At 40.0% G+C, this 12254-nt stretch overlaps 1 protein-coding gene across 1 annotated transcript; it reads left to right on the forward strand.

Moving 5' to 3' along the window:
* The first annotated feature begins 763 nt into the window (after window positions 1–763).
* On the forward strand, window positions 764–1495 carry CETN1 (centrin 1). The gene has a single exon (XM_025886678.2). The coding sequence runs from the start codon at window positions 809–811 to the stop codon at window positions 1325–1327; it is 519 nt and encodes a 172-aa protein (XP_025742463.1). The 5' UTR covers window positions 764–808; the 3' UTR covers window positions 1328–1495.
* Window positions 1496–12254: the final 10759 nt, after the last annotated feature.

Genomic DNA, 12254 nt, shown 5'->3' on the forward strand with positions numbered 1-12254 from the left:
CCCTTTCCAAACGAAAAGCCTAGTGAATGAAATTAAGACTGTTATTCGAGTGTAATTACACTGAGTATGTAAAATTGAAACACTGAAAGTAAATCATACATTTGGATATTACATTTCATATTTCGGCATATGCTGAATAAGCCAGTGAAGTTTTATTATTGTTGAGTGTAATGTCAGAAGACAAACTTCTACAAATTTTATACATAACTTTTTCCATTTTATCTGTTTTCCATTTATGTCAAGTTGAACACATGCTGTGACTTAATATTCACTCTCCTTCTTCCCCACATTTAATGCCAAGGGATCAAGCTCCATCTTGATTATCCTAAATTTAGCCTTAGGTAACTTCAGACTAAGAGGGACTTTTTGTTTTGTTTTGTTTTTAACTCCAAGAGGGTTTTTATTTTTTGTTTTTTTTTTTTTGCTTGATTGTTTTAATTTGCATAGAAAAGGAGAGAAGAAGGACTTCCAAATAACCCTATAAACTTGGTCGTCTGGATACTGGCAAATGGCCTGGACAGAACAGCAAGAGGCAATGCATTATGGAAGACAACTGTGGCTACAGTCACTTCTTGCCAACCCACGTCTCAGCTCGTGGAAACTGGAATCGAGGGAACCGTGGATTATAACGTCAATAAAGCCTCGTAGACATGGCGGGCTTAGTGAGGCAGGTCTCACTGGGAGAACACGAGGGAAAGCTTTGGGAATGAACGGGGAGAGGCCGTGCGCCTGTGCTCCAGGTGGGGTCATCCTGCGCAAGCGCTGTGGCTGCGGTGGCACCGTTAAAGGTAACAACCGCCAAAGGAATATGGCTTCCAGCTTTAAGAAGTCAAATGTGGCCTCTACCAGCCAGAAAAGAAAGGTGGGCCCTAAGCCTGAACTCACTGAAGATCAGAAGCAAGAAGTTCGCGAAGCATTTGACCTCTTCGATGCCGATGGAAGTGGGACCATTGACGTGAAGGAGCTGAAGGTGGCCATGAGAGCGCTGGGCTTTGAACCCAGGAAGGAAGAGATGAAGAAGATGATCACCGAGGTGGACAAAGAAGGCACAGGGAAAATCAGCTTCAATGACTTCTTGGCCGTAATGACTCAGAAGATGGCCGAGAAAGACACCAAAGAAGAAATCCTGAAGGCTTTCAGGCTCTTTGATGATGATGAAACTGGGAAGATCTCTTTCAAAAACCTAAAGCGCGTGGCCAATGAGTTAGGGGAAAACCTTACCGACGAGGAGCTGCAGGAAATGATAGATGAAGCCGATCGAGATGGAGATGGTGAAGTGAACGAGGAAGAATTTCTTCGGATCATGAAAAAGACCAACTTGTATTAAAGTCACTTTCTTCTGCAAGCATGTGTAGACAAGTCGAGTGACTTGCTGGGTTCCCTGCTTCCATTTTGTGAAACCTTGAGTTAGAGGACAGCACTATCCTCTTACCCCCAATTTATTTAGATACTTCTATTTCCAAATCTCTGGCTCAATTATAGAATTTTAAAGATGCTTTTAATGTGAGTTTTGGTTTTTAATTCTCAAAAGCAGACCTGGAGTACTTTAGGTTGAATAAAGACCCGATGCTTCAGTCCCCTCGCTCACCTGCCCTGCTTTGGTGGACAACCATTGAACTGAAGGAAGGTAGGCTGGCTTCTTGGGACGAACAGCCATGCGATTCCCTTGTCACTTCTTTGGTGGTTTTATATTATCTTGCTTCACATATTATTCCTTAAATTCAAGTCATTATTTTATCATGATGAGGTGGAATTGGCCTGCGGGTCATCCTAGCCATTACTTTTCATTTAACTGAATATTAGGGAGAGAATATTAGGGAGAGAAGGAGAACAGTGCAGCCACTTACTAGGCTCAGGAAAGGCGCTGTTCTAAAGTATAAGCTTGTAGTTGGGTGGTGGTAAATTTTGCAGTTTTGTCTATTCTCTGACTACATCCATACAAATGATTCTTCTTTTGTGTATAACTCATCCACTGTATATTATCCAGGGCCAGATGTATACCTGGGCTACAAAATAAGTTTAATTTAATATTGGCCCAAGCAAAGAATAATTTGGTTAAGAGATTAAGCTAACTAATGATTTTGAGTAAATATCTTACAAATGTAGATCTTCGTTTAGGAAACTGTAAAAAATAGAATTCATTTTAAGCTACTTACCTGTCCTTGGAAAGATCAGCTAGCATTTTAGTTCCACTGTATTATAATAACCTTCATTTTATTATTGCTTTATTACAAGCCAGTATCTACATGCTAATTCTTAGACTATCTTAGTTCTTAATACTTGATTTTCCCCCTCTGGTGCATAGTCGATGCCAGAGCATTTGGCATGTAAGTGGTTCTCTATTTTATAATCCCAGGACACTATTTCACTGTGGCTTCTGTGTGTGTTGATATTACTTGTTCTCTGTTCTAAATTAAGCCTTTCTTATTTTGAAATAAGAAAGTTACCCTTTTGAATATCTATAAATCTGAAATTAGAGAAAATTTAAATAATATAATTGTGGGAAGATAATATAATCTATCTGCTAAGATGGAGCCTAGACTAATGTTTTGATAATAGGCAACAAAACTATTAAACAGGCAAGATATTTTGGTCACAACTAAACCTAAATTAAATCTTCATACAAAGTTCCATTAAGATAAATGCTGAAATTCTGGAAAATTTTTCACTTGCTTTGCCAGCAATTTTACCCTTCAGAGGGTGGTGGATCTAATCAGGGAAACTACTACTCTGAGCTTAATTCTCATTAACAGGGACTAATTTGTCAAAGCAGTAGTACTAGCTGAAGTGATGGGTATGTGGGCATTCGCTGTAAGAAAGAATTTTGCTGAGGTGGCTGGCACAGGGCAGGGGAATTCACCCAGGCTGCAAATGCTAACAGTTCAGGTTCAGGGTCTTAGTGTGGATACAGGTGCAGTTGTAGGGGATACAGCTGCAATTTGGGCCAGTATCAGTCTGAAGGGCCTGATCTGAGGGCAAGGGGAAGTGTATGGCATTCTGGGAAGCAAGACTTCCCGGCATCCTGTTGACCAGAATCTTGGCCCAAGGATCTACATATGGGTCAAGGTAGAAATACCAGAAACAAAAAAAGTTGGCAGAAACTAAGCAAAAGGGTCAGAGCCTCAGCCAACTGGACTAGGTTCAATCTTAGCTCCTGTCCCAACAGAGGATAGAAGTGAAAACCAGGAACCTGGGCTGAAGCCCAGCAGTCAGGCTGCCCGAATGCCCTGGGGCCAACTGTGGAGGCTGTAGCCCCGTACTTAAAGGGTTGCCCTGAGGGCACAATCCATCCCACACAAGGGAAGGGAGCTCTAGAATATTTCTGAATCCCATTTACTGCTAAGGAAGAATTTCACAATGAACTGTTAGTCTTGCTTCTCAACTGGTTCATACTTCAGAGGATGAGGGGAAAGATTGGGAAAGGGGGATAAGAGCAGGCCCAGACTGATATTTGAATTTGAATTTTAAGAGCAGTTAATCATATATGTCTGGCTGGGTCTTAGTCTTTACATATGGCCTAGTGTTTACAAAAGTAAAATACAAGAAATTCCAAGAAAACTTATAGCTATCTTTTTGCATATGGGGAAGCACAGCTGGATATGTTGGGAAGAACTAAGAAAGTAATTTCCACTGGGCTATCACAAATGGCCCCAGTAAAGAAGCAGGAGGCAGACCAAAGAAACCCATGTGAACTGTTGAGAGACCTCATGGATAAGCCCTTTCTTTCTAATGACAAATGTAACATGAAAAGCAGAGCTTAGAGCCAAGGATGAAAATATGATTGTATTAAAGTTGTAATAATATCAAGAAAGTGGGGCACCTGAGTGGCTCAGTTGGTTAAGCATCTGACTCTTGATTTCAGCTCAGGTTGTGATCTCTGGGTCCTGGGATCAAGTCCCACATAGGGGGGGTCCCTGCTCAGTGGGGAGTCTGCTTGAGGATTCTCTCCCTCTCCCTCTGCCCCTGCCCCTCCTCTAAAAAACAATAAATAAATAAATAAATCTTTAAAAAAATATATCAAGAAAGTGAATGCCCCAAATAAGCAGAGAACAGTAAAAGGTTCCCCCCACCTTAAAGACATCTTAGTTATGTTTAAGAAGATGTTGGAAGGAATCGTTCCAACTCTTTAGATTGTTGCAGGTTAGTTTTCATGGGAAGTAGCCTCGGAGTCTGAGATTTATGAGCAGGAAGTTTATTCAAGTGTGTTCTCATGTATGGAGGAAGGAAGAAACCAGGACTGGGCAGAGAGAGAAGTTGGGCTGTGATGCAGTCACAACAAAGGACTCAGATGATCCCACAAGGAGTTCTGGAGTGAGGATGACCCTGCAGAGATGCCTCAAATTGGGACAAGAAAGTTGGGCTTTTAAAACTTTTCACTAATTGACAGTCCATTTCCCCCAAAGAGTGGTATGACCCTGAGCAAGGTGGCCCTCCTCGGCCAAGGGTAACCACTGGGAGGGAGAATTTGCAAACTACTAGCTGTCCACACTCTCAGCACCTGGAGGGATGGGACGTCAGTTCCAAAGTGCAAGGCCAGAGGGGAGATGTAGGCAGTGCCCCACGGCTTCCACTGCAGTCTACCCCTTACACCACTTAGATCCACTAGCCTTCTGTAAGTTCTGGGAGAAGCAAATTCAAGAGTCACATGGATCTTTCTTCCTGAGAGAATCTTACAAAAGGAAGATTAGAGGGGCAAACTACAGCCCCGGCTGCAGAAGCTGATCTCGAGGCCACAGATAGTACTTAGCTCCCTCCTATCCAATCTAGATTCCCCTCACCCTCAACAAATGAGTGAAAGGGCACCAAGTGCAATACCTGGGTACCAAACATATTCTTTCCATGTTCTTCCTGCAGCTTGATGACCAAGATCCCTTACTTATGTATGGATGGCAATTCCTTTACTTGACTATTGCCCTCTTGGCATGAGGAACCTACCATGATTGGGTGGCACACAGAAATTTAATAGTTTTGTTGCTGTGCCCACTGGTGTTAGCTGTCCCCCTGTCGAAACCAAGATCTCTAAATACACATTATCCAAGGTTGTGGGGATGAGAAGCACAAATTAAGGAGCAAATGAATGGGAATTCAGGTGAGAACTACTTCCACTCTTGGTTTATTGGACCCATGCATTCTGCTTAAGAGATATCACAGCATATAATGGGTCATTTATTTAGAGCATATGCTGCATCCTGGAGGATGGTACCCCATCTTCATTGGTTATAATGTCCAAGCTGGCCCCTAAAAGGCATCTCCAACAGCCTTTTCCTTTGTTCTATCAGCAATAAAGCTTGTAGAAGCTTTCAACAACTCGATTCTGGACCACTAGATTCTGTGGCTATATGCCTACTCCTGCACTGCTGATCATCATCACTGGTCACTGCACCTCCTTTCCTGTGGAGTGGGTCCCTTGGTCCAATGTAATATTATGTGGGATCCCATGCCGGTAGGATAAATACCCAGATATGGTGTTGGCTGAAGCTCTGCAAGCGAAGGCAAACTCGTGACTGACATATGTGTCCAGTCCAATCAAGGTGAGTGACCGGTCTTTCCAGAGTAGAAGGGATCCAATTAGACTACTTAACATTAAGAGGCCAGTTCATCTCCTTGAGAGCAGTGCTGTTCTGTATTTGTCAGCAGCTATGCTGTTGGGCTTGTGCATAGTTTCTATCTCTGCCACAATGACTACTCCTTTCATGTGCCTATTGTGCCAGCACTCGGGCAGCCAAGACAGAGGCAGACTGATGTCAACTGACCAAGTCATCCTGTCTTCTTAGTTGTTTGGTGTCTCTTCTATGATTGGCACTCTCAGATAGGTGAGTGATATTTAGCCCTGATGTTTCCTTTTTCAGGGCACTAAAAAATCGGCGAACTGGTTGGTCACCACTCTGTGAGTCCGCATATATTCTAATCCTAGGCCACTTCTCTTTCTACACAAAATGGAAGACCAAGCGCACTACCAGAAATTCTATCCTTTGGGAGGACCTCCCTTCTCACTGATATCTTTCTGACCCACCTTTGAGTAGTGCTGCATTGTATCATAGTTCATTATACCAAGCTGACCTATCCTTGAACCAAATTCGGCCTTTTTTTCTTCCAACAGCTGGTCATGAGGGACCCCCAGTTCCCATGTGGTCATAGGTAGGAGCTGAGGGAAAGGCTCTGGTGCAACTTGGTGGATGACATGGGGGACTTCCTTCTCATGCAGCCTCCTTGGGCCCTTTGGCCCTGCTTGTGCCTGATCCCAGACATACCCCTTCTTTTTCTAGTTTCCTAAAGCAACAGATTATATTATTGTTTTTAAATCTTTCTTCTTTTCTAATATATGCATTGGATGCCATAAATTTCTCTCTAAGCATTGCTCTGGTCTTATCCCCCTCATTTTGATAGGTTGCAATTGCTTTTTTTTTTTTAAAGATTTTATTTATTTATTTATTCATGAGAGACAGAGGGGGAGAGAGAGAGAGAGAAGCAGAGGGAGAAGCAGGCTCCCAAGGAGCAGGGAGCCTGATGCGGGACTCCATCCCAGGACTCTGGGATCATGACCTGAGCTGAAGGCAGATGCTTAACCATCTGAGCCACCCAGGCACCCAATTGCATTTTTATTTAGTTCCAGGTATGTTTTAATTTTTCTTGAGAATTCTTTGGCCCATCTGCTATTTAGAAATCTATTATTTAATCTCAACTACTTTGTGATTTTCCAGCTATGCTTCTGTTCTTTTTTTCTAATTTAATTCCCTGTGGTATGAGAGCATACTTTATATGAGATCTATTCTTTTAATGTGCTGTGTTGTATGGCCCTTAATGTAATCGATCTTAGTGTATGTTCTGTTTGAGTTTGAGAAGAATGTATAATTTCTTACTGTCAAATGAAGTATTCTGCAGATGTCAATTACACCCAGTAGATTGATGGCGCTGTTGAGTTCAGCTATGTCCTTACTGATTTTCTGCCTCCTGGATCTGTCCGTTTCTAATAGAAGGGTGCCAGTCTCCAACTATAATAGTGGATTCATCTGTCTCCCCTAGCAGTTCTATCAGTTTTTGCCTCACATTATTTTGATGTTCTATTTTTAGGCACATACATAGTAAGAATTTTCATGCCTTCTTAGAAATTGACCTTTTATCATTATGTAATGTCCCTCTTTATCCATGATCATTTTCCTTTTCTTGTCTGAAATTAATATAGCTACTCCCACTTTCTTTTGATTAGTGTTAGCATGGTATATATTTCTGCATCTCTTTACTTTTAATCTGTGTCTTTATTTTTAAAGTGGGGTTTTTTTTTATAGACAGCATATAGTTGGGTATTGTTTTTCTATCCACTCTTGCCAGTCTCTGTTAATTGGTATATTTAGAACACTCACTTTTAAAGTTATTATTGGTTTAGTTGGATTAGTATCTCCTACATGTGTTACTATTTTCTATTCATTGCCCCTGTTCGTTCATTCATTCTTTTTCTTCCCTTCTTTTTCTGCCTTCTCTGGTTTTAATTGAGAATTTTATGATTCCATTTTATCTTCCGTATTAGTGTATCAATTATACTCGTGTTCTTTTTAAATTTAGTGATTATCCTAGACTTTACAATATATGCTTATGACAAATTCAAGACCATTTTCAAATAATGCTACACTGCTTCACAGATAGTGCAAATACTTTATTCCCAACTCGTCCTTCTCTTCCCTTATAACATTTTTGTCATCCTTAACATTTCACTTATCTATACACTACAGTCACTCAATACATTGTTGCTGTTGTTATTTTGAATAAGTTATTACCTATCAGATCAATTAACTTAAGAAAAATAAAATACTTTATTTACCGTCATTTATTCTTTCTCCAGTGCTCTTCTTTTCTTTATGTTGATCTGAGTTTTTGACCTAAATCATTTTCCTTCTCTCTTGAAGAACTTCTCTCTTACAAGACAGGTATATTGGTGACAGGTCTGCTAATTCCTTCAATTTTTGCTTGTCTGAGAGAGTCTTTATTTCTTCTCTGCTTTTGAAATATGGTTTCACTGAATCCAGAAATCTAGGTTAGTGTTTTTTTCAACACTTTAAATATTTCACCCCATTTTCTTGCATGCTTTCTGAAGAGAAGTCAGTATAAATCTTATTCTTATTTCTCTACATGTAAGATGTTTTCCACCCCTCTGGCTTCTTTCAGGAATTTCTCTTTGTCTTTGATTTTCTGCAGTTTGATGTGATAATTACATGCAGATTTTTGGTGTTGTCTGGGCTTTCAGAATCTGTGATTTGTTTCTGTCATTAATTTTGGAAAATTCTCAGCCATTATTACTTCCAATATTTCTTCTTTTCTTTTTTTCTCTCTTTTTTTAAGGATTTTATTTATTTATTTGAGAGAGATAGAGAGCTTGAGGGAGCATGAGCTGGGGGAGGGGCAGAGGGAGAGAGAGGGATAAGCAGACTCCCCGCTGAGCAGGGAGCCCGAGGAGATGCAGGGCTCAATGTGGAGCTCCATCCCAGGGCCCTAGGATCATAACCTGAGCGGAAGGTACTTAACCAACTGAGCTGCCCAGGCGCCCCTCCTTTCTCTCTCTTCTCCTGGCATCCCCCTTACATGTATGTTATACCTTTTGTAATTGTCCCACAGTTCTTACACATTCTGTTCTATCTTTTTCATTATTTTTTCTTTTTATTTTTCAGTTTTGGAAGTTTCTATTGACATATCTTTAGGCTTGCTAATTCTTCCCTTGGCTACATCCATTCTGTTAATGCACCCGGGAAAGGCATTCTTCATTTCTGTTCCAGTGTTTTTGATTTCTAATTTCTTTTCAATTCTTTCCTAGAGTTTCCACTTCTCTGCCTACAAACACATCACTCCTTTATATTGTCCACTTTTTCCATTAGGGTCTTTAGCATGCCTATTATTTAAATGATGATTAGATCCTCTTGGTTGTTGGTGATGATGAGTTTTTCTATAACACTGATTTTCTGTCTAGTTATTCTATCAATTGTGGAGAGAGGGTTGTTGATGTCTCCAATTTTAATTGTGGATTTGTCTATTTGTCCTTTCAGTTCTATTAGTTTTTGCTTCACATATTTTGCAGCTCTGTTGTTGGGGTATGCAAACATGTAGGATCGCTATGACTTCTTGGTGGAATGGCCCTTTTACTATTATATAATGGTTCTCTCAGTCTCTGGTAATTTTATTTGCTCTGAAGTCTAAGTTATCTGATATAAATATAGCACTTCTGCTTCCTTTCATTAATGTTTGCATGATGCATCCCTTTCCATCCTTTTACTTGTTAACTTGCCTCTATTATTGCATTTAGGCTGAATTTCTTGTGGACAGCATATATTTGGTCATGTTTTTAATCCACTCTGTCAATATCTGTCTTTTAATTGGTATATTTAGGCAATTTGTTTTTAATGTAAATATTGATAGATGAAGACTTAATCTACTATTTTTTGTGTTCTCTTTGGCTTTTGTGTTTCCCTGTTTTCTTTTTCCTGCCTTCATATTGGCTACATAAACATTTTTTATCATTCCATTTTGATTTATCTATAGTGTCTTAAAGTATATTTCTTTGCTGGGCTTTTTTAGTGGTTGCTGTAGGTGTGACATTATACATATATAGCTGATCACAGTACACTGGTGTCATCATTTTACCAGTTCAAGTGAAGTATGAAAACCTTTTCTCTCTTTACATCTCTTTACTTTATCTCATGTATAAAATAATTGTCTTTCTTTGAGAGAGAGAGAGAGTTCAAGGGGGATGGGGAGGAGAGGGACAGAGAGAGACGGAGAGGGAATCTTAAGCAGGCTCCACGTCCAGCATGGAGCCCAATGTGAGGCTCGATCTCACAACTCTGAGATCATAACCTGAGCCAAAATCAAGAGTCAGACGCTTAACCGACTGAGCCACCCAGGAGCACCTAAATTAATTGTCTTACATATTTTTTCTACATACATAGAATCAGATCAGTGTTATAAGTTTTGCTTTATCCATCAAATAACTTAGAAAACTCAAGAAGAGAAAGAAAGCTTATTGTATTTATCATATTTTTGCTTACTATATTCTTTCTTTCTTCTGAATGTTCCATGGTTCCTTCTTTGTTTGAGAACCTCCCAGCCATTCTTTTGTGTACATCTGCTGCACAATTCTCTCACTTTTTTGCCTCTAAGAATAACTTCATTTCTCCCTTCAATCCCAAAGAATATCTTCACTGGATATAGAAATCGGAGCTAACAGTTCTTTTCTTTTGGCACTTTAGTAAGTGTGCAACATACTGTCAAAATAAGAACTAAATGAAAATAAAAATGAATGTACTCCTGGACTACATTCATAAAAGTGTGATTCACCAAACAAGAAGGGAGACCCATTTCTATGACCTAAAGGACTATGCTCACTTCTGGGTATTACATCTTAAAAGGAATTGGAGAAATCAAGGCCTGTTGAGAACAGTGAGATAAGCAGGGTGAGGGGATACAAAACCACATCTTAAGAGAAATGGTCTAAAAGAACTCAGGCTGTTTCTTCTCAAGGTGTATGACCTCCAAAGTAATGGGATTTGTTCCATAAGGCTCCAAGGGTTTCAAGGAGATGAAATGATAAGTGAAAGAGATTTCAACTTAGTGTCAGGGAGACTTTTTAACAACCAGTCCTGCCCAAAGATGGCCTACACTACCTCCAAAAAATATGTTCCTAACATAAATGTGCAGAGGCATGGGTTGAATGAATGTGTTGCCAAGATGCCACAGGTGTTTCAAGCTATTGATGTTGTAATGCCGTATCAGGCATCTCCATTTACATATGAATTCCTTGAATATAAAATGAAATGGAATGTAGAGAATCTTTTCACTCGCTGATTTCATTTTGATTTTAACAACTAAACAAAATTGCTTTTCCTATATAAGAACATTTTATTACCACAGTTGATGATGACTACTTATAGAAAACATGTCTGCCTTATTATTGATTTTGCCTAACATGTTGATAATTCAGGGTGATGCTGTACAGTGATATGTGTGATTTCAAGAGTAGCCAGCACTTAAATAGCACTTACTCCATATAACCCACTGTTCTAGGAACCCCTACATATTCCATTATCATCTTCATTTTACAAAAGAGGAAACTGAGACATGAAGAGATAAAGTAAATTGTGCAAGCTTACATACCTAGTAAGAGGCAAAGGGAAGATTTGAACCCAGTCTGTCTGGCTCCTGAGTCCAAACTCAAAACTTACATAGTCTACCATCCTAACTATTTAGTTTAATCGGCTTGTCAGGACCTTTCCAGTCCAATTCGTGGTGTCTCTTTGAAAGGTCATATGGTGCTGCTGAGCTCAGAATACTTTGGGAACCCCTGTTTAGGAGACAGTCTTAAAACATCCAGCATATTCTCTTTTTTTAAGATTTTATTTATTTATTTGAGAGAGAGAGAGAGAGAGACAGAGATAGCAAGAGAGAGTATGAGCAGGGAGGAGAGGGAGAAGCAGACTCTTGTTGAGCAGGGAGCCTGACTCGGGGCTCGATCCCAGGACCCTGGGATCATGACCAGAGCCGAAGGCAGAAGCTTAACCAACTGAGCCACCCAGGCGCCCCACATCCAGCATATTCTTGTGAACATTCTCAAGAAGCAAATCTAGGGGCGCCTGGGTGGCTCAGTCATTAAGCGTCTGCGTTCAGCTCAGGTCATGATCCCAGGGTCCTGGGATCGAACCCTGCGTCAGGCTCCCTGCTCAGTGGGAAGTCTGCTTCTCCCTCTCCCACTCCCCTTGCTTGTGTTCACTCTCTCTCTGTGTCTCTCTCTGTCAAATAAACAAATAAAATCTTAAAAAAAAAAGCAAATCTAATTCCATTGATACTGGGCTTAATTAATTTTTGGAAATAGCTTCCAGTTATTTGTACTCAAGTCTGATAACAGAGTGACTGGAAAGGCTGAATATTATCATTTAAGGATTAAAGTAGTAGATGTCATTGAAAAGATGAGCCTAACTTCTTTGAGTGGTATGTAAACTGGCTTTGAAGATACTTCCCAAAGAGAAGCATTGGAAAGGTGATGACTGATGAACGCATCATTGGAATAAGTCTCTAGTCACCAAGGCAACCCAGTATTTTGAAGGAACAACACACATTGGGATATGTACATCTGGTGATGTTGTGATTTTCAAAGTTAAACATTACACAAATACATTCTTTGCTTTATGAAAGAATTGTTCTTGCATTTATTAAGAAATAGGAAGAGGGAGGGAGAAGGTACCAAATAGAAGATCTCTATGCACTAAGTGCTTGAA

This window comes from Callorhinus ursinus, unplaced genomic scaffold (assembly GCF_003265705.2).
Source record: "Callorhinus ursinus isolate GAN/ISIS: 27379988/994484 unplaced genomic scaffold, GSC_fseal_2.0 scaffold11, whole genome shotgun sequence".
Lineage (NCBI taxonomy): Eukaryota > Metazoa > Chordata > Mammalia > Carnivora > Otariidae > Callorhinus > Callorhinus ursinus.